Source organism: Manihot esculenta, chromosome 18 (genome assembly GCF_001659605.2).
Source record: "Manihot esculenta cultivar AM560-2 chromosome 18, M.esculenta_v8, whole genome shotgun sequence".
In the NCBI taxonomy this organism is placed as follows: Eukaryota; Viridiplantae; Streptophyta; class Magnoliopsida; order Malpighiales; family Euphorbiaceae; genus Manihot; species Manihot esculenta.
In genome coordinates this window covers 5,960,683-5,983,226 of record NC_035178.2, presented here as the reverse complement: position 1 = coordinate 5,983,226, position 22,544 = coordinate 5,960,683, and the positions used below count along the sequence as shown (strand labels likewise).

The 22,544-nt window shown below is 35.6% G+C and overlaps 3 protein-coding genes and 2 non-coding genes across 7 annotated transcripts; 1 reads left to right on the top strand and 4 right to left on the bottom strand.

Moving 5' to 3' along the window:
• The first annotated feature begins 286 nt into the window (after nt 1-286).
• Nucleotides 287-3,804, top strand: LOC110607152. 2 transcript variants are annotated; one of them, XM_021746233.2, is made up of 5 exons: nt 287-532; nt 863-1,323; nt 1,416-2,742; nt 2,830-2,976; nt 3,095-3,804. In XM_021746233.2, the coding sequence occupies exons 2-5, from the start codon at nt 1,270-1,272 to the stop codon at nt 3,610-3,612; spliced, it is 2,046 nt and encodes a 681-aa protein (XP_021601925.1). In that variant the 5' UTR covers nt 287-532; nt 863-1,269; the 3' UTR covers nt 3,613-3,804. The 2 variants fall into 2 exon arrangements, with proteins under 2 accessions (XP_021601925.1, XP_043808907.1); XM_043952972.1 differs by having other exon boundaries at nt 287-779.
• A 475-nt stretch (nt 3,805-4,279) lies between these two features.
• On the bottom strand, nt 4,280-6,895 carry LOC110607153 (protein WHAT'S THIS FACTOR 1 homolog, chloroplastic). Of its 2 annotated transcripts, none has more exons than XM_021746235.2 (2): nt 5,511-6,895; nt 4,280-5,246 (listed from the first exon to the last, which is right to left on the bottom strand). In XM_021746235.2, the coding sequence occupies exon 1, from the start codon at nt 6,833-6,835 to the stop codon at nt 5,621-5,623; it is 1,215 nt and encodes a 404-aa protein (XP_021601927.1). In that variant the 5' UTR covers nt 6,836-6,895; the 3' UTR covers nt 4,280-5,246; nt 5,511-5,620. The 2 variants fall into 2 exon arrangements, with proteins under 2 accessions (XP_021601927.1, XP_021601928.1); XM_021746236.2 differs by having other exon boundaries at nt 5,531-6,894.
• A 1,748-nt stretch (nt 6,896-8,643) lies between these two features.
• On the bottom strand, nt 8,644-8,737 carry TRNAY-GUA. Its single transcript has 2 exons — nt 8,701-8,737; nt 8,644-8,679 (listed from the first exon to the last, which is right to left on the bottom strand). It is a non-coding gene; the product is annotated as a tRNA-Tyr (tRNA).
• Nucleotides 8,738-9,495: 758 nt separating this feature from the next.
• LOC110607151 (probable pectin methyltransferase QUA2) lies at nt 9,496-16,438 on the bottom strand. Its single transcript, XM_021746231.1, has 9 exons — nt 15,994-16,438; nt 14,523-15,240; nt 14,302-14,431; nt 13,520-13,760; nt 13,155-13,368; nt 12,645-12,820; nt 12,204-12,507; nt 11,339-11,477; nt 9,496-10,104 (listed from the first exon to the last, which is right to left on the bottom strand). Exons 2-9 carry the CDS (start codon nt 15,230-15,232, stop codon nt 9,946-9,948), a joined length of 2,073 nt encoding a protein of 690 aa, XP_021601923.1. The 5' UTR covers nt 15,233-15,240; nt 15,994-16,438; the 3' UTR covers nt 9,496-9,945.
• A 6,021-nt stretch (nt 16,439-22,459) lies between these two features.
• TRNAM-CAU lies at nt 22,460-22,544 on the bottom strand. The gene is given in 2 exon segments: nt 22,460-22,495; nt 22,507-22,544. It is a non-coding gene; the product is annotated as a tRNA-Met (tRNA).

Sequence of the window (22,544 nt, the reverse complement as noted above, 5' to 3'; positions counted from 1 at the left end):
AAGAAGGTACCTGCTCATGACCCACCATTTTCTTTCCTTTCTTGGGTAGAATTTGAACCTCCACAACCTCCTGAAAATGACTCTTCTCATCTCCCACCTGAATCCAACGGCCTGGAAATGGCATCACAGCCGAAGTGGTATCCGACAGAAATAAATAGCGTGGCAATGGGCTGTTTTGTCCGATAAATAGACAGGTTACGCGACAATTCTTGTATTATTTGTTAAAATTAAAGTAGTAGCAGGTGAAAATTTACATGGAAACCGTGTTACATGCGCGTACGTCTCATCTTACCAGCAAATATCCCTTCCCCATATGACCTTCTCTGCCAGTTTGGCTATTTCTAGTCCTTTCCACCCAATTCCTTCACCACCACAAATCATCTCTCTCTTTCTCTCTCTTCCTATTTATAATTTGTGGTCTTCCTTTAGCTTTCTGCGATTTCAACCTGGTCTGTCAGATTTTCAATGGGTTTTTTCTACATTTAACAATCTACTATTTCAATCTGGCGGATTTGCATTTAAGCATAAATAGGTACGGATGCTATCTTGTGGTTTTTGTGTTCTGGTTATGGCATGATTGTTTGCTCTTCTTTTTACCTTGTGCCTGCCACTATCTCTGTAGTGCGTTGTATACAGGGGAGGAGCAGTTGTGTCAAAACCTTGGATCCATTGAATTTTTTTATCTCCAAATGCTTGTTTATTAATTTTTAATTTGGCTTTGATAAATCGCAATCTGATTTCTTGATTAATGCTTGTTTCTGGGATTCTTTTTGTTAATGGTATTTCTTGAATTTGTGCTTTTATGAGTTGGATTCTTTGTTTGATTTTAGATTTTGTTTGATGAGGGAGTTTGTTATTACAGGAAGATTCTGAAGAAAGATTTCGCAGATCTTTTGGAGAGAAGTTGTTGCCGATACAACTCTGGCCGTCACTCTTGTGAAATTCGCTCGAACCAGAGCAGGTGGTGGTTCTCTGTTTTCTGGTTGCCCATCTTGTCCAGCTTCATCATTTTCGCCATTCGTCAGCATTCGCTCGTTGCTTTGGCATCTTCCAATTGATTACGGCTAAATTTCGATAGTACCTTCTTGTATGTGATCCTCCTTTTTCACCAATTCATCTCCTTTAGCAGCCGATAGAGATGTAAGCATCGGTAGCTTATAAATTTCTCTTCAAAAAATAGAGGAATAACCAGTAAAAGTAGGGGATCAACGATAAAAGAGCGTTTATTTGGACTTCTTTGTAGAAATTTGTTTTAGCCAGTTCTTCGAAATGGCAAAATTCACCTGCTGCTTCAGGCTATCTGCAGAGGAGAAGGAAAAGAAGGTGAGAACTTGATTGGATTCTGGAATTTTTTTAGAACTATTTCATGCCTTTGATTGTTTGCTTAAATTTCCCCCTTTTTTCAATAATTTCAGGCTGATGCGGTATCATCTGGACGTGCTGAGTTCAACAAGGGGCGGAAAACATTGAAAATTAGGCTTGAGCATCCAGTGAAACCTTTCGAGAATGATGAGTTGAAAGCGACCACTTTTAGCGTGTCAGTGGACTCAGTACCCTTTGTCCGGAAGGATTCTCCGAGTGTGAAGTTAATTAGACATGAGAGTCTGGGTGGAGATGAAGCACCAGAGATTGCATACGAGGGAGAAGATGAACATGAGGAGAATGCCTCGATGAAGAGGGAATTGTCCGATATCAATCTCCAAGACCATGTACCTGATTCAGGTGAAGACTTCACTTCAGGAAGTCCAAAATTCAGTTTCTCTAATCCATTTGCTATCAAGGTCAATGAACAAATTGCAAACGGAGATGAGAAAGATAAGGGTATTAATGAGATCCAAAGTGGACATGTTAGTGATCCTGGGATTGGAAAGGCTGAGTTCTGGGGTTCACCTAAGCTTAAGCGGTCTTGCTCTAACCTTGAAACCCGCAAACTGCTAAAAAGAATGGATGATCATTTTGTTCCTTCAAAATCCCCATATTCTGGTGAGTCGCAAGAATTAGATGAGAAATTGAGGGAACCTGGCAGCCCTGTATCTTTAATCAGCCATCGCAGTGCTGACAGAGTGATTTTAAAGAAGCATTCTTCAAGCCAAGTGCTACCTTCAAGGAGTAGAAAGCTGTGGTGGAAATTGTTTCTCTGGAGCCACAGAAACCTGCATAGACCGTGGACAGTGAAACCAAAACCACAAATAGTCAATAATCTAAAGCAACAATGTGGGTATACTTCAGATACAGTTGAGCCAAATCGAGCTACCACATCGAGCAACATACAATCGCCAGGGTCATTTACTGGGGAATCCTTGAATAAAGGATGCAACAACAGTTATGATGACAATCAAAGCTGGCATGGTTTTCATGGTGGGATATCTGGCGGCCTATGGCCTCAAAAACATTGGGTTGCGTTCTCAATGGAGACCTCCCCTTTTACAAGAGTGGATGAGTGGGTAAAGGATCTTGAGACCCAAGAACCAACTCATATCCATGAAGATAATGATGCTGGTAATAGCGATAAGGGCATTGTCTTCCCACCCTCCCCTGATACTGGTAGATCACCAGGAAGAACGGTGGCCAACTTTACTCGAACTAATCTTCCAGAGGAGATTTTGCATGCCAATGCTGTCATCCAATCTCTGAATTCTAGCTCGACCGTGGCTCACATATCGGGTATTGGCTTAAAGGCCATTCCCTCCATATCATGCTTCACCAGTCTTCGATCTGTCAACTTGTCCAACAATTTCATAGGTATGCTCTTTTGGTCTTAGCTGACACCAAAAATGCCTAGTGGTTAATTAATCAGTACTAACATCATTCTTCTTCCTGTATTTGCAGTCTACATTACCCAAGGATCGTTGCCGAAAGGCCTTCACACGCTTAATTTGTCAAGAAATAAAATCAATACCATTGAAGGACTCAGAGAATTAACTCGATTGCGAGTGCTTGATCTCAGTTACAATCGCATTTCTCGAATTGGACAAGGTAAGTAATGTCATTCAAAACTTCTGAATGAGATTGTGCAAATTTTCCCTGGGAATGACTTTAGTCCTCTAAAACTAATATAGTTCTAATCATGCACATTGAATTTTGATGATATCAGGGTTATCTAACTGTACAATAATCAAAGAACTCTACCTTGCTGGGAACAAGATTAGTGATGTAGAGGGCCTGCACAGGCTCCTGAAGCTTACAGTCCTAGACCTGAGCTTTAACAAGATAACAACAACAAAAGCTCTGGGGCAGCTTGTCGCTAACTATAACTCACTGCAAGCTCTGAATTTATTGGGCAATCCAATTCAGAGCAACATCAGCGATGACCAGCTTCGCAAGGCAGTTTGTAGTCTCCTTCCAAAGCTAGTTTACCTGAACAAGCAGTCCATCAAGCCGCAGAGAGCACGAGAAGTTCTTACAGATAGTGTTGCCAAAGCAGCCCTGGGGACCAGCAGCAGTTGGGGCTCTCGCAGAAGGGCAACAAAGAGAACAAACTCCAGTGGCTCAGCCTCCTCCAATATGTACAGGAACAGTATTGGTGCAAGACAGAAAAATAGAAGCAGGTCAAAGAGCCGAACACATCACCTGAAGACAACATCATCAAAGCATGCTTCTTCATCCCATTAAAAGTTTTCCAACTCGGGAAACCTTCCATAATTATGCAATATCAGGCTGTCAACCAGTTTTCCCTTTCAAGTTTTGATTATAATCCTATCCTAAGACTGCTTCAAAGCCAGATAATTTCGGGATTCCTCAAAACTTAGTGTATTTGCATTTCGTTTTAGTTGGATATCTATTTTAATAGGCAAGCTTTTTGCTTCTTGTGCTGTGATAGAATGCAATGTAAATTTCCTAGTGGAATGGCATGCGATTGATGAAACACCAGTCGGAAGTTGTAGCAGATACGCATTAGCATGTGGGTTCCATCCTTGGCTTAGACCGTTGCATGTCAGTTATAACGGACCAAGTATTTTATTCTAGTAGGACATGAAGACAATTATCATGTGCCTGCTACCTACTGTCCACTGGTCCCAAATAATAAAGAAGGGGTCCATTTGAAGTCGGGCCAAATTAAGCAGAAAGAAAAGAAAAAAAAGACAGCCATTGAGATAACGAAGAGCCGGCGTCCCTGCTGAATCACAAAATGATTAGTAACAACTCTTCAGAGTCTTCTGTTCTTATTTACCCACAAATCATTCTTATATGAAAATACTTAAAAGGGGGTGGATACAAGTAAAACTACAAGAACGAAAAACAAAACCAGAAGCCAAACCTGTCGTTAGTATTCCAAAGATTAGAAACGAAAACAATGCGGGCCTTTTATTTTGGGTCAAAAGATAACTTCGTTAACATTGATGTAAATGAAAAACATGGCCCAAGGCTCATAAAAAGTCAGATACATAGTTCCTCAAAAAACCCTGGTTCATAAGGATTACAACAGGCCAAGCCCCCAAAATCAAGCCAAGAACATTGGCGACTAAACCGGAGAAGCAACAAACAAAAGGGTCTCCACAGTATGTTATCTAGGTGAGGAACAGCGACCCTGAATATCAAAACATGTCACTCAGCTCCTCTATGGTTGAACAGAAGAGATAACCATCACCGGAAAAAGAGTTGAAGTGTGTTGCATAACAGAGCACATAGCTAGTGTCTTTTAGACTTGAGGCTCAGCAAGCAGCTAGTTCATCTTTTGACCCCATACATACGACGCCCAGGTAAGTTGCAATGTTGCCAATAGCCAAACAACCAACACGATCACCAAAACAGAGACCAGGCAACACCAAACTCAGGTCTTTTATGGCATCTCTCTCCATAAACTTCAAGACTTGTAAACCAAAACAACTTATACACACCCCAACCTAGATAAGGAGAGGGAGTAAACCCACAACTCAAGGCGACGAGACAGGACCTTCCCCTGCCCCATCCATGGTCGGCAGAAAGAGAGACAACAAGACCTCTAGATGGAAGAACAGAAACAGACGAAAGAGCTTCTCTCTCTAAAGCTAAAGAGGTTTGATATAGTGCAGTTAATTGTAGTTTGATGCGTCAACAAAGTTGGCCGCCAATCTAATAAAGCTTCTTTAGCCAAAATAAACTTCTATTAAATATTGAATGGACAGCAAGGAGATGGATCTAAATACATGTTATTTATTTTCAGTTGCACATCAGCACCTCTTCAGCAACTCCCACAGGTACTTTATGTAATTAAATACATCAGCAGAATGGCATTGGGACCAGGACGGCAAGCTGCTTCTGCAAAACTGCATAGAGAAGGGACAAAAAAAGTGACATATACATAATCATGACAAACAAAATACTGATAAAATGACAAATAAACTACTAATAATTTAGCGAAGCCAAGTAAGCAATGTTCTTCACTTGCTGCTTTGCGAAGATCGAGCTTAATATTTGCAACTAGTTTTCACGCTTGAAAGAACAGAAAAAGAAAGAAAAAAAAGAAAAGGAATTCACAAATCATAATAATTAAAAAAAAAAAAAAAGAGAGTATTGTTATGAAAATATACCACCACAAAATTTTATGCACCTGGAGCAAATTCTAAGTTTGTAAAAGCCTAACACAAAGAAGCTTGTTGCATATTACAATACGAGTCATCAAAGAACAACAATCTCCATATCATTTCCCTCCTAAACCACAATCCAATTCCCTGTCCTTCATTTGAGCGTATTTAAACAGCTTCTCATTGAAAACAACCTGTGGATCTTTATTTACCAAATTCCCACTCTCATCATAAGCGTCTTTCAAAAACACAACCCAGTTCATCTCCGTTCCTGCAAGATAAAAAGTCCGGAGTTGCCTCTTAAGCATATCATATGTATGTCTAGTCAAGCAAAACTCCTCCTTAAACTCTACAATGTGATGTATTGAAGCTCTTTTCTCCAGAGTCAAGCTAAGAAACTCGTGCAAAACCCCTAGCCTATATTTCTCAGCCTCCAAACTCCAAAGCTCCAATCTCTCTCCATCACTATAAGGCGAAACCAGTGGCAAAGTATTCAACAAATTCAACTTCCTTGAATCCTCTTCGTCCAAATCCAAATCCTTTGCGTGCTTCACTGGAAATTTAAATGTCTTTTTAACCTTATCCTCATTGACCATAAAATCTTTCTCTAATTCACTGATTGCCAATTTTGGCTCCCAATTCACTAATTCCAACACTCTCTTCCCATCATCCTCAACCACAATTCTAAAATAATCAGGATATTTTATCACTCTATCTCTAAAATCATCAGGAATCCCAAACAATAATCGGCAATGATGAATCTTACTCAAGGGAATCCGATTATTCTTCGACATCATCAACAACTTCCGAACCTTATTAACACGATCGCCCTCCATGGAATCCACGATTGATTTTTCTTCCTCGAGCAAATCCTCCATGAATCCCGTGAATCCTAGCCACATTTTATTGTCGGTGTGCCGATAAGTTTGGAAGATGAGCGGGTGGCGTTGAATAAAGCGGGTAACTTTGCGGCCGCGTGAGAAGCCAAGCTCCCGATACAGTTTTCCGGCATCTTCAAGGCGGAGAACATGCTCGGGTTGGTGGGAGAGAAATTGCTTGGATTTAGTGAGGAATCTGAAGTACGAGTCGCGCTCGACGAGCGATTCGAAATAGGGGTTTCGGTTTGAGGCGTGCTGGACGGGTTTCGTGCGAGGGGATTCGGATTTTTTGCGTTTCTTTTTGTATTTTTTAGGGGTTTTGGTGACGAGGAATGAAGTTGAGAATTGAGAAGTGAAGAGGAGAGTGAAGGGGCTAGGGTTAGGGTTTTGGAAGAAAGGTGAGATTAGGGTTTTGGGTTGGGTATTTTTGCAGTGTAAGAGGCGCCAAGCCATGGAATTTGGATTTTGATGACGCGTTCGATCCCTCTGCGGGTTTGCTTTTTTTATAGTGTCGGAAATCAGCGACGGTCATCGGCGCCAACCAAATTAATAAATTAATTTTCTAATCCATTTATTATCTGACAAATATGTAATCTTCTTTTCTTTTTTTTGCAATTTTTTTAATCTACAAATAGTAATAATAATAATAATAATAATATACCTCATTTTTCATACATAGTATTAAAAAAAAGTAATACAAATATTAAAAAAAGTCTCAATTTCAATATAAATATTTTAATTATTTCTAGGGCTGTAAATGAGCTATTCGTGAGCTACTCGAGACTCGACTTGATAAAAACTCGACCAAGTTCGGCTCGTTTTTTAAACGAGCCAAACTCGAGCTCAATTTTGAGATTCGTCACTTAAACGAGTTCAGCTTGAGCTCCATAGTATTCGGCTCGTTAAGGTTCGCGAGCTGACTCGTTTTTAGGCTCGCGAGCTGGCTCGTTGAGAAGGCTCGCGAGCAGACTCGTTGACAAGGCTCACGAGCAGACTCGTTAAATAGACTCGTGAGTAATATTGTTTAAATAAATTGGTGAACCAATTCGTTAAATAAATTTATGAACAAGTTCATATATTATTAAAAAAATAAAAATAACTATAAAGTTATAAAATTTAAACTATTATAAATACTTGAAAATTATAGTATTGAAAATTACAAATAATTAAGATTAATTATTATAATTAATATTCTTTAAAATTAAATTATAAAAATCTTTTGTATATAATTATTATAATAAGATTCCATAAAATTAATGTATAATCACAAATAATTAATATTAATTATTATAATAAGTATTCTTTAAAATTATAGTATTACATGATAAATAGAGTTGTAAAAATTATATACATTTTAAAATTAAAATATAATTATAAAAAAAAATTTATCTATAATTAAGCATACAATATAAAAGACGATAATAATTATCAAAGTATAATAATAATAATTAATTAAGGTTATATGGATGTTGAAGTTGAAATTCAAGTTAGCTAATTGAACAAGCATGAAGATGATTATGAAGATAATTAAATTATATTAGCTTGTTTCAACTGTTGGAAGTTGGAATCAACTTTATTCGTTTGATATTGAACTTTGTGTGTAATTTAATTTTATTATGTTGTTGAATTTATATTTATTTGTGTTATTTTAGTTATAAATTGTGTTACGTAATTTTTTTATGTACACTCTCTTTTTTTATATTATTTAAATTAATGATGATTAAAAACTGATTAAAGTGTAATTATTAATTCGAGCTCGAACCTGAACTTGAACTCAAACCAAACTTTTTAATTTTGAGCTCGGTCTCGAGCTTTTTTAACGAGTTTCTTAATCGAGTTTTACGAGTTCGAGCTCGAGTTTTATTAACGAGTTTCTTAATCGAGCTTTTCGAACTCGAACTCGAATTAGACTCGTTATTAAATCGAACGAGTTTTTCACGAGTCGAGCTCGAATCGAGCTCGATTATAATATTTAATTCTCGAGCCGAACTCGAATCAAATATTAGAGTTCGAGCTCGAGCTCGAACTTTCAAACTTTTTTAATAAACGAGCTTGAGTTTTATAAAACTCGGCTCGGCTCGACTCGATTACACCCCTAATTATTTCAACAACGCATTAATGTGAAAAATGAAAATGTGAACAATGAAAATGTGAACTAACTCTTTTTTGTTTCATTAAACATAAGGTGTATGAGGAAATCGCCTAATTTCAGTCATAATAATTTAATTTATTTATCCAAAAAATGGAATGAAATTAAAAAGTCCGACCTGCCGGATTCGAACCAGCGACCTAAGGATGGCTTACAGGTTCTTTACCCACTACAGTCCTCCGCTCTACCAACTGAGCTAAGGTCGGTTACCGAGAGACAACTGATAAAATAATAAAGTATGCGGCTTCACAGCCAAACATAAATATTTTAATTTAATTTAAATTTAACAGTTATTCTTATTTTTTTTTAGAAACTTTAGTATTAGTGTGAAATTTGAATTGTACAATTTCAGATAGATTTAAATTTAATTTTAATTTTAAATTAAATTTCAATTCTAACTGGATTCTTGCCTCTACCAATGACAAAAGGAATCTCATCTGACTTGCTGCAAATGCTGAATATATATATATATGTTTTTGAAAATTAGCCCAGTGCAGTACCAAAGCCAAGAGATTTTATTGAAAGCTCATTCGACAGCCACCCAACAGCCAGTACAACTTTTACCACGCCATAATTAGGTTCCCTTGAAAACACAGTTCATGCTTCTACAATATTTCACTACATCCAAAATCATCATTTCAAGTGCCAGCAGTGGAACCCAGATGGTTTTCTGCAGGTACTTCAGGAGATCAAATCCTGGACTCCACTCTGTCTTTAAAGCATTTTGCAACAGATTACCTTCAAACCCCACATAAGATCATCAAGAAAAGGTCAAATTAGTTTTATTACACATTTATTTATTTATTAAATATTTTAATTTTAATTATAATTTAATAAATGCTTAAATAATTTTTTTAAAAATAATTTTAAACACTTAAATATCACAAATGGAACTGTAATTTCCATCTGAGTGTTGCAGACACAGCTTTAAGGAGTGTCCTCCTCCAGGGAATAACACCAGACAGAAAAAATAAAATCCGAAGGCAATAAATAAAGAAATAAATAAATGTTCTTTAGGACAAATGAACTGCCAAGCATTTATATAATACATTGATACGACTTCCTTGTTCTGTGATCGTCTTCACAATCTGAAATCATGTGGTTGTATTGTTGTATCTTGACATTGCATGGAAAATGGACATTAAATCTGACTCTATACTTGTTTTTTGCTTGACAAATCAACTGACTAATTACATGGCCCTATGTAAGCCTTGCGGCTTCACAGGAATTGTGGTTGGATCACCAAAGTTCGTTTAGTTCCTCTCCTCTGTTTTCTGTTTTCTGTTTTCTGCTTTCTGTTCAAAATTTTTCATTCCTCCATTCGATGATGGAGCTTTATGATCATTAATAACATTGCAAAATGAATACCAATAATATGATCTAACTTCTCAGGCTCCCTTTGAGAAACTCATAATTAGCTTGCTTGTCTCTTGAAGAATGGTTTCTGGCAGATAAGAAGCCTCTCGTCGCTGTTGCTTTCGATTTCTGTAATTCGTGCATCCCACTTTAGCCGTGTTGCTAGAACTCTGGCCGATTCAATGAGAGGAGCTGTGTCATGTATTATCACCCAACCCTGCATCAACCAGAAACATTAGTAAAAGAAAATGGCAGCTTTTCTCTGCAGCCATAATAGATCTTCTCTGTTCTACAGCATTCCAACAAATGAAGCTGCTGCCCCAGCTCTGTTTATCCCCATTCCCAAAGAAAAGACCTCTATTTATGCCATGTTAGCAGTTTTATTTTTCTCAATTATATTTTGCCAATGAAAGAGGCCCAAGTCGTTCGTGCGTCCAAACATCTTTTTAAGAACATCACAATCAATTCTATAGAAAATAAAATTCGCAGCATTTCAAAAAGTCTGCATATAGAAGATTCTGAAATTCAAGAAACCCACGTAGAATCTAACCGAGTTAACTGCACAGTAATTATATTCATTATTGTTTGCTATAAGCAGCAAGAGTGATCTTTACATCAGTGACATCTTTGGTTTAATATCAATGCATCAGTGGTTCACCTCTGCATAGAATCTATGAAATATAGAACATATTTGAATCTGATTTCTTCAACATGTTGATTCATATGCTAACTTCAAAACTCTCGACAACAAAGAGCTTATTTATCTCAATTATGCAACAGAATGATACAAATTGCATAAGAGGACAGTGTTAAAAAGCCCTACAAAGTGACCAGATGAAGAAAATATTTACCAGTTGGTGGCAAAGAACATGTAAATGGAATGTTTCATGAGTATACTTGCACAAGCACATGAGAATAAGTGAAGACACAAGCCTAAAAGGTGCTAGAAGACTCTCTTTTAAAGATGAGTCATCAATGACACAACTAATTTGTATTTAATTGTAATGACTTTTATCAAGTTTAGTGTCCAATAGGTTAATCTCAAATAGTATATGGATGTAAGTATGTATTAAGCCATCTTTGAATTATGCAGGATACGACCATCTGGTAATTCCTGCCATTCTTTAAACACAACAATATTCAGGTTGGCAAAAGCAGGATGAAACAAAGATAATTGGACTACATTTTAACAGTGTAGGTACAATTAATGATGAGAACCATCAAGATCAAAACTTGCACTCCAGTATATGAATCTATCATCACAAACATATTAGAAGTTCAAATTGACAAAGTAATTCTGCAAAGCATATATATTTTTGTGGTCTAGCAAAAGACAGAATTATACTGAATAACTGGTTCATGTCAGGTTGATAATATTTTCCACACCTTAGAAACAACAATTTAACTTGTAAGATTCAAAATTCAGAGAGTGGATCATTAAAACTGGGTACCTCTGGGCGAAGCACTCGATCAACCTCAGTGAATATGTCCAGCATGGTGCACCTACGCTGCTGACCAATTTCAAGGGACAAAAGTCCTGCTGCATGCACTAAATCATAAGTTCTAGGGTACGTTGGGAATGCTTCACACCTGCAATTGAAAATATTCACCAATAAGTAGAGAACGTAGTAAAAACATACAATTATTATAAATCAGTATGCAGACTGTAAATGCACCAAACTGAAGCAACTTTTTCCCTCTCATCTTCAAAAAATTGATGACAAAAGTTTACTCCCCTGTTCTACTTCTATGTATTATACAACAAAACCAAGATATTAAAATTTAGAAATGTTTTTTCTGAAGTTCAAGTGATAATGTGTCCATTGTAAACATTGCTTCTAAAAGGTTGCCCTCTGAATTGCTACAAGTACATAAGCATAATTGTTTCGATTGTCTTCAGAAAGGAAAATTACAATAGTGCTGTTAATGAGCTGCACTATGATAGCTATCAAGTTGGTCTGTGAATGTCCATTGGAAATATACAAGTTGTTGCAGTCAGCACTTCCTTAATAAGCTGTGCAGCATGCAATGAAGGCATCTGGGTTTCGATGCTATGCTTTTTATGTGATAATTTTGGTTAACCTAATTTCTTTGTGGCACAAATATTTTTGTCATCAGTTTTCTATGCCGAATCAAGCACAAGGAATCAAATATTGTCAGAATTTAACTTCTGTCATGGCACACACATTAAGGAACAACAAAATTGCCTATTGCTTCTGATAACTTAAACTTCCAATCCTAGCTCGAACAAGAAGACCAGTACGAAGAAGACAATATGCTCCCAGAAAGATGGTAGTAGATAGATAATAGAATTACCAGTCATGCAACACACCAACAAAGCCCCTGTCAAGAATCAAGGGCAGGTAGTTAGGTCCACTTGTTGGCACCACATTCATAACCCACACAGACTTGCCAGCTTCCAGTAGTGCAGAATTAAAACCACCAAAATGAGCATTCATGTCCAGAACATTTCTGAGCATGTTATAAGGTGGAGAAGGGTCCTCATCACCAGGTCTCTTTGGATGATCTGAGAATATCAATGGCGACAGAAGTGACCAATAGTTATGGACTGCTGTTCTCCAGCTCTGAGAGTCTTCTGCCAATTCGTCTGAAAGCAGACCTGATAATTATAGGAGAAAGTAATACAAAATATGAGGTAAAGAGGAAAAGCAAATAATTTCAGTAAGGATATGAAAAAAGTTTTTTCATCCTCAGCTCATTCTATACGTTAACCACAAAGAAGAAAGCAACAGTTACCATATATTTTAAGCTCGCCCTCACTCAAGGAAGACCTAGAAGGCCAGGTTTTCCTCTCTTCTATAGGAATCCATCGACGACTCTGTGTTCCTGCTATGCATGCTTGGAGCGGTTGATAGTAAGGAGATTCAATGTCGTGGCTTCTACTGCAGACAGAAGGGCCCAGACCAGGCTTCCTAGAAACATAAAACAGTTGGCGTTGCAAATTAAGACTGTATCTACTATCCAGTTCTATTGTAAGAGAGAACAAATTTACATAACCATGCTTATGCATATCAAGCAACATCACATATGATATATTTCTTATGCTGACTGTATTTAAATCTCTGATTCCGATATCTAATATCTGACAGAAGCAGTGGTATAGGAACAATACTTCTGAAATAGGAGAAAAAAATACTAGAAAAATTAAATTACTTATTCTGAACTTGGGCAGGCACACCATTACCCAAATCCAAGCAACAATGAAAGTGCAAACTTTGAATAAAATATATTTCCAGTTGCCTTTACCTGGAACCATAGCAATTCCTTTTAGTAGTCTTTTTCCATACCACAGTTTCATCTTGTTGAGACAACATCTCCCAACAGATATTTTGTGCAAAATCTCGAACAAAGTTCCATCTTTTCAGATTCTCTTTATTACGAGCATTCGTAAGAGGTGAAGTCCAGACAAAATATCCACCAGGCTTTAAAACTCTATCAACTTCAATCAAGAAAATACCATCTGTACCACATCAAGCAAATATTTAATTATTTTTTGATAAACAATAATATTGTAAATTTTTGTGGTTCAAGGTACTAAAGATTATTTCAAAACTTGAGATCAATAAAACCTAAATCAGTGCATCACATTGAAGCTAACTTAGAACAAGTACCCTTTTGGTCCCAACTAATGCCACATTGTGCACAATGCAACATATCAAAGGAAAGAGAAGGATATGGCAACTGCTTTGAAGAAAAAGAACCAATCATTGCAGGAAGACCCCTTTCAAGAGTCAGTTGAACTTGACTGCCTGAAGCTTCATAGTTTGCAACACACATAGTTAAAAGTTGTTTTGGAAATAGATGTGCTCCAAAGCTACCATAACCACATCCTATGTCCAAAATGGTTCTTACCTGCAAAAATTAGGAAAAGACCAGGAGGTTATTGTCTAAACTCAGTCAATAAAGGAAATGTGCTACCATAAGTGCAACATTGAAAATGGAGGTAGGCATTGCAAGATCAGAGGCATATGTACGAGCACTTGTGTCGGTAATATTGTCAAAGTTGTAACATCAATAGCCATCATAAATCAATCTAGACAAATTCAGACTTAGAATAATGCTGGAAGCAAATTATGAAAGATTTTACAAAGCATTTTATGGCCTCATCCAATTGCAGCTGCAGAATTTCAATTCTTGTTAGATTAAGAACTTTAAAAATAAAATGCTGCCAGATTTACACTTTCCAAACTAATCAGATATTGAAAATTAGCTCCTCTGCTGCTTACTTATAAAGTGTTCTTTTTTTTCTTATTATTTGATCCAATCACTAGGACCAGGACTAGATCATAGCACTGCTGTCCGATACCATGTCACCAAACTAAAACTAAATGAGATAGAAAATGAGCTAATTTCAATGAGGATGGTGAGGAAGAGATTGTAAATATTCACTTACCCCAGCTTGTATGAAGTTGGATTCATTTCTCAGTCCAATCATTTCAGCAATTTGATGTGAGTAATCTTCAACACCATCAAACATAGAGGATGAACGAAAGGAAATCTGCTCTTCATCCAACATCATCATCCTGGCAATCAAAATAAAATAAGAACAAAAAAAAACTGTTGGGAATAAAATCTCGAGAATTTTTTTTTTTAAGTGGAAGAATTTCTGCTCACCTCTTGGTCAGACTACCAGAGGAAAGTACCTCCTGTGCAGTAATTTTAACATTTGAAACCCAAATGACATCCTTTCCAGTAGGCCACCGAAGAGGAATCCTATAATTTACTGGTGGAAGCACTTGACAACTTTGCTTTGACCCTAGCCCACAATGACGATCATTCTCATTACCATCAGCAAAGCCCAAAGCAAGATTCTCTGAAACATTAAAGCAAGGGACAAAGTTTTCAGAATCCTGTGAACAGAATTCCACTTCCTTCAACCTTGAAGAACCAAAAGACAACTCCCCAATATCCCATAGGTCTGAAACAAGTTGCTCCTGAAGTCTCCTATAATTATGAAGTATTTGACTTCTTGAAGAGGTTGATATTGAGATAGTCCACCAGAAAGATCCCGTAAGAGCAAGAACCAAAATCACAGCTAAGCTCAACTTCAAAAGTAGCAATGTGAATTTGTGTCTGGTTCTTGGAGTCCCAATGCTGAATGGATCAGATGCAAACCCATTTTCACTGCTGCAATATTTAGGAGAATTATTTTCAGGGAGCAGTACTCGGAAAGGAAACTTGAGGGATAAATAACTATGATCCGAAGAACGATTCCTATCCAAATCCTCCTTCTCTGTTTTATCTTTCATTTGGGAGTCCCATAAATCGTTGTTGTTTCCTGAGATCCGCATTCCTGATATGCCTCGATGAAGAGGCCTAGACATTTTCTAACCTGAAACTCCCACAACAAAAATGAAAAAATTTACAAATGATCTAAGAAAGCTCAGTTACTTCAACAGTCAAGAAAAATCCAAGCAATGGAAACAGCGAAACCCATTTAAGATTTTACTAAAATAAGAGGAAAATTAGAAAAAAGCGAGACCCGGAAAATGTTCTTTAATCTAGAAAAAGAATTAAGCAGCAGACAAAGCTAAAAAAGTTGGATTGAGCCAAACCGCCAATAGTTTACTCTAAAACAAGCTAAAACAAGAGGAATAAGAAGATGGTATCCCAATTGAAGATCAATTCTCAACTAATGATGATTTACTATAGTCCAGCAAAAATAGAGGCTGTGAGTGAAAAAGAAAACAAAATATAAATATTTGGAGATTAAACCTTCTTACAATTCAGGGACCAAACCCAGAGAAAGGGGAAAAAAAGAAGAGGTAGTTACGATCAGAGAGTAAGAGAAGCAAAATAGAAGATTTTCTTTTTCCAAAAAAACATTGAATCACGTTCAGAGAGTTCCTTAGCATCGAAGAAGCACAAGGGATAACTTAATATCCATTGAAAACTCACTTCACTTTAGTACCCAACACACACTCACAGCCCAATAAGAAAAACCTATAAGGAGAAACGATACAGAACAATCAAGAAGGAAACAGAAAAGAGAGAAACAAAATCACTGGCAATCTAACCAAAACTAGCGAAAGATACAAGATAAGCAGAGTAGATATTCAAAAAAAATAATAATAATAAAAGCTACCTTAAATGCGCATAAGAGAAATGCAAATAGAGTTATGAAAGAAAGAGCTAAAAAGGGTCCCCAAAAATCAGCAAGAATTCGTGAATGCTTTTGGTTAGACCCACGGGCAAAGGCAGCAGCAGCAACAGCAGCTTCTTGAGCTTTTGTTTGTTGTTAGAACTTTAAAATTCTTCAACTTTGAAATCCCAATTACTACATGTTATCCCTGATCCCTCTTCCTCTTTCAGTCTTAAACCTTAGTTTGTCTGGTACACGTCTGGAGAGAAAGTGAGAGATTTTGTATGGATCCAATCAGAACAGAGTTCTCGTGAAAACTGAAAAATATTCTCTTTATAGAGTTAGTATTTTCGTCCAGGGATGAAATGGGTAAAGTTTCCACCTTTGCTCAGTCCTGGATTACAGTGTAGTACTCAACGCCTCTCTCTCTCTCTCTCTCTCTCTCTCTCTCTCTCTCTCCATCATTAACTTGGGCAGTAGCAGCTGAGGTTACCATATTAAATTCCTTTTAAAATTTAGTTATATAAAAAACTAAATACTAAAAAAATCTTTTTATATTTTAATATTCCTCTTCTATTAATTACGTCCAGTCAGGAAAAAAAACGAAACAGTGTGGACAGGAAGCAAATGGAATTTACAATGGAAATGTGTAGATCTGAGGACAGGGAAATACACAGAAGATTAATTATTTTTTCATATGACAGTTAGATTCACTGAGCCTGAAAATATATTAACTTCCCAAAAAAAGAAAAGAAAATTGCTGAAGATGAATGAATCAATGCTGAAAAGAATTTTTACCCTGGAAGTGTTCTCTTTTTGAGAAAAATAAAATAAAATAAAATTTGGAAAATGATGTTGGTCCAAAACGTCACAGTCTAAGACAGACTTTCAACCCGTAATTACTGGAGTCATATTACTTTTAAATTCAGCCAATTTGTACAAATTTCCAATTTGCTAAAGGACATAAGAACCCTACTTAGCATTTAAAATTAATATTTTTTAATTATTTTTTGGAATCAGTTTGCATGTATCTTCATGTAATTTTATGTGCAATTTTAAATTATTTTAAAATATTTAATAAAACATAGTTGTAATTAATAAAAATAAAACTCTTATTTAATTTTTAATTGAGGTGACTGTATTTTAAGAAACATCTTTTCATAACAAAATAAATATTAAAATTTAAATCTTAGAATATTTAAGATAATAAAAAAATTAATTAGAAATTATTGGATGAATCGTAAGAGCCAAAGATTACTCACTTAAAATAGTTGAAGAATTGTAAATTAAAGATTTCATAAATGTCACATAAGCCTCACACATGCCGCCAAGTAATTTTCATATTAAAAAAAAATTAATTGTTTATTTTATTAGTGGGAGTCATGAGTGGGTCCAGCTATGCCGCGTTCCCATGTCGGTGGACCGGCTTCATGACGTGTCGGCTGTACATAGAGTTGTTATAGTGCGCATGTCTCTGACGATCATAGCTCTATGAGCCGGTGGTTGTGTAAACTTGGATTTGGGAAATGAAGAGCTTTCACGGGAGGGAAATGGGAATGAATTCTGCCTCTTATCTTATGTTGGTAGATCTTGACAAAAACAAAACTCACGAGAATTCATGGACTCATTTTTCTTTCAAAATTTTATTATTTACTTTCCAAAGTTTAATTTTTTTAAAATTAAAATCTAAAATAATAAAATTTGAAATTTTTTAAATTTATTTAAATATATTTTATTATTAAGTTAAATCTGTGAGTGATAAAGTTATTAATTGATTTTTAATTTAATTTTTTTAATTTTTAATTATTAAATATTATAAAAAAATTAAAATTCTTTTAACGTTAAATATTTAATTAATAATTTTTTAAAAATATAATAATATTTTAATATATTATATAAAATCGAAAAAATTTTCTTATATAACGAAAATTAAATAGAATTATAATTAATAATAAAAATTTTAAAAATATCAATTACATTTTTAATAATCAATTAATGAGTAATATTCAGATAAAGTTTTTATAATAATGGACATTGCATAATTCAAACAAAATCGATAACAAATTCATAATTCAAACCAATTGATTTTATTTAGGTAAATTCACATGATATCAGCTCCACGCCACAAATTCAATTATTTGCGAATATAAGTTAAATTAATTGAATAATTAAATTAATTTAAAATTAAGGAAAATACAATTTTTGTTTATCTTATGAGAATTTATTAAATTTTTTGTTCTTAATAAAATTGCTAATATGTTCTCCTGTTATGGATTTTTTTTTTTGTCTGTCCGTCTAATGATCCATAATACAAAAATTATCAAAGAAGTGTCAAAGTTGTGATGGGTTTGTATTTTTTTTTATCTGTCGATCTAATGATTCATAACACAAAAATTATCAAAGAAGTATAAAAGTTGTGATGGACTTGTATTAAGATGTTCTGATATTTAAAAAATAAAATTTTCTATATATGTAAGTTTAATTATATATATAAGTTTAGTTGGGGCAGATCATGTCTCTCCCTCTTTATTTCCTCTCATTTTGATTTTTAATAACGCATAACCGTCGTTTTATTATAATAACACTTATTTCTATCACTCAGATCCATACATACAGACGTGTCATAATACTTCTCTGTCAAGCGGCCATTTAATTCTCTCGACACGTGTGCTGTAGGGTTGTAATGTGATTTGACCTACTCTCTTACCCATTTTCATATCACCGGACTAAGTTATCTCCTGCCGACGCATAATTAGTTCGGCTTGTTTCATGTCACTTAACCGGTGCACGCAACACAAGCAGGTCTGCTTAAGAACGGTCTGATAAAATTTGGGTCTGTACCTTTCTGCAGAATTTAATTTCACTCCGAATATAAAAAATCGCAGTTATCATTTATAAAAAAAATTGCAAGAAATTCACAATAAAATAAAGAGGGTATTAAAAAAAAATGTTGTGTATACCACAGTAATTATATTTGATTTTGTGCCTCATTTGTGTTTGAAAAAAAAGACAAAAAATATATATATCAAGAGAAGAAATTTTTGCCTAGGTAATTAATGAGTGAATTGAAGCATCCATTGTACCTCACACAAGTATTCAGTGACAATTTTATCTGGAACCCACCTCCAGGACAAAGTTGTTATCAGGCCACAAGCTTCACCCTGGAAATTCTTGGGTGATTGGCAACCCTACACAACTTGTTATTGTCAATCCCGTGTCTGCTACTGCCGATCGCACTCGGAACTGAGTTCTAATTTCCAAGTCAACACGGTAATATACACGTCATTAATTAATTATGCTAATTTTTTTTATAAAAAAACACTTTCTAAAATATTGCTAGGATACATTTTTTGGTGAAAATGTAACATGATTATGGTGACCATAAAATGATTTTCCCTTGCTAATTGCTGATGACCCACCAACAGTGAAAGGTAAAAGAGAAATCTGGCATTTTTCACAATTTCATCTTAAAGGTCCCACGTATCAGACGATATTAATAAATAAACTATAGTTTGATTACCTCCGTACTAAACAGTGTAGCATATGTGAGTGTGTGGATTTTAGAATTGAATTCCATTTCGCATCATACGCATGCAGTTTAACTTGTAAAAGCTGCCACTTCTGGCCTCTGGGGTTCCCACTGCTTCCTCCTATAATTTTCTTTCTTATTTCGTCAATTCCCTTTTCCTTTTCCCCCCTCCCTTTATAGTACTAGCCAGTGCCAATAGCCACAATTCTTCGACCAAAAAACAAAACAGGCAAACGCCACCACTTTTTCCTCACGCTGCTAGCTATGCAGTATCATTGCTTGCTTTATAACTGTAGTCGCTTTCGCCGTTGAGCAATTCTCAAAGTCCTTGCAGGAATTAAGCTAGAAATCCAAATAACATCTAGCCACAATTCACAGTCAATGGAAATTGACAATTAAATAAAAACATGTTGAAAATAAAATTCTACAGAAACAGGTGAGCAGTCAAAAATAATAACTCATATGAGGTGGGTGTGTGACCACCTTAGCATTTCCAAATCCACCAATTATTTGACCTACGAAGATTTGGATTTAACCCAAACCCGAAACCTACCTTATAATACATTTCATAGATTATTTTAATTGATTAATTATTGCCATGATTATCGCCTAAAAGCATCCACCATAGTTGTCGGCGAAATAATCTGCTAGACCCACAACCACAGTGCCCTATCTTAATTACTTATTATGATGTGTAATCAAACTTATTGATTGCGCATTATGCACTAGCTTGCCTTACTTGAGAAGAATGCCCAAATTGATGAAGTGTTCCCCCTTTTCCATGTGAAATTTATGTTTTTTTTTTAATTTAATTCATAAAGTTTCTATATTTATTTTTTAATTATAAAAAATATGGTGCATTCTTAATTTATGAATATGCAAGAAATTTATTATATAATTCCAAATCACACGAGTCAAAATTCAAAAATTTCGGCCCGATCCATGATTTTAGAAACCCGTTTACACTAGTTGGAACTCGGAAGAGCTCACTCATTAATTTTTTTTTTTTTTAAAAAAAAACTCATATAATGAGTTACAAAAAGATAAAAAGCTGAGAGTGGTCCAAGGATTCCTGCACGTCACAGACCCGCTGGCTTAGGAATGGGTTGGTTCAATTGCAGACCTTTCCTAACAGACCAAATCACAAAATCATGTGATTGCTTTGTTTTCATTTTCCCATTTGAAACTTTACTCAACTACCTTGCAGAAAGATGGATCATTGTTATTTATTTATATTTTAAATTTATATAACTATTAAATTACGTTATTTTTAAGAAATTTTCAAAGAATAATGCTAATGGGCCATCGCCACCACTGATTAATGCTCTATCAGTGTTCATAAATATCAAACACATGATTGCCTGGTTGAAGGAATCCAATCCCACCAAAAAGCTTCATCTTTTTTAATTTATTTTGGATCAACAAGTGGAAGAAGAGAGCATTAGACCCATGTTCTAAAGGGAAACCAATGCACCAATGTCTTCGTTTCCCATGGCCTTAGGATCCCACAAGCCATGTGGCGTGCTTCAACGTGAGCACTTGCCTTCTCCTTCGCTAATTTATTAGCCCATGCCTACTCCTCATGCATGTGACCTCTCCACATCAATCCTTTGCTTATGTCCTTTCAAATCCATCGTCGTTTCATGTTGAGTTGTTGTAATGTTTTGGTGAATCACCATTGAAGTTGCCGAATTTTTCTTCCTATTGGTCCCCATTGAACTGCAAATTATCTCTGGAACATCTAAACTAGAAATGTTCAATGTACACAAAGGTTGTAAGGATGGCGGCAGCGATTCATGCTTGCAGAAGGAAGGGTGCCCCATGCCAGTATATCATAAATGGAAGCATGGGAATTATTCAATACGCATTCATATCAATATGACTGCTTATTACTTATTCTTTGTTCAAAAACACCCACTTTACCAAAAAAAAAAACCTAAAATATCATAGTTCAGATAGAATTTTAGCCTTTAAAATTTGAATTTCATTTAAAATATGGGAATATGAGTTGATAATTGCATTGTACCTACCTGATTTATGCAACTGACTTGTCATGTCAGCTGTCTTTTTCATGTGATGTAAAACCCAGAGTTGGAAATTTCAGTGTGCCCAGAAGGTTTGTTTTTGGCCTTGTTATTATCTGAGAAGGAAGTTATTATGACTGTTATAGGATCCTGTGATTTTTACCAATCAGAGAAAATTATTTACTATGTCCTATGTAAATTAAGTCATCTGTTGCATATACTTGTCTGTTAGGGTTTTGTAATGAACTAATGGAGTCCTCAGTTATACACTTGGTAATTAAGCTTTGTCCCACATGGCACTCATGCTCGTTAAATTCAAAATTAAGACAGTAATCACTGTGGGTCTAAAGAGAAACAGGAAGGCATCTAATTAAGCATGTACCTATTGCATATATCATGATGAGTTGTGAATAGGGTGTCCAAACATGGACCTCAAAAATTGATGGAAATGAAAGCTTAGCTTCCCAATCAAGAATAATCAATAATGTATCCTTTGTCCTCTTAGAGTTAGTTGTGGATTTCGGATTATATCAAATTAACTAATATCTATCAATTTCGTACGATTTTTTTTTAACGTTATCTGATAATTAAATTTGAATTTTTTTTTATTGCACAATGGTGTTTGAAACTGCAGTCAATTTTATTGATCTATATTATTATGGACCTTCCAATGTTTGTGAAGCTGAGGTGGGCATGTGAGCTGATAAGATGGCAAAAGGAAACGAATGGCGTTATTGGTTGGAAGAGCCATAAACGGTAAACAATTGGCACAGGGACATCTCTTTCTACATAAGTTTGAGGGAATGAGACGAAACGCCGACACAATTAATGAGAAAATGACGTGGCACTAAATGCCGCCAAAACAGCAACCTAACTCTTTGCTTCAGCACACAGCTGAGTACAAAAAAATCATTAATGGGGTGAGAGAGGCTCGAACTCTCGACCTCAGGATCACTCAGAAGCTATGAGACCTACGCGCTAGCCAACTGCGCCACCACCCC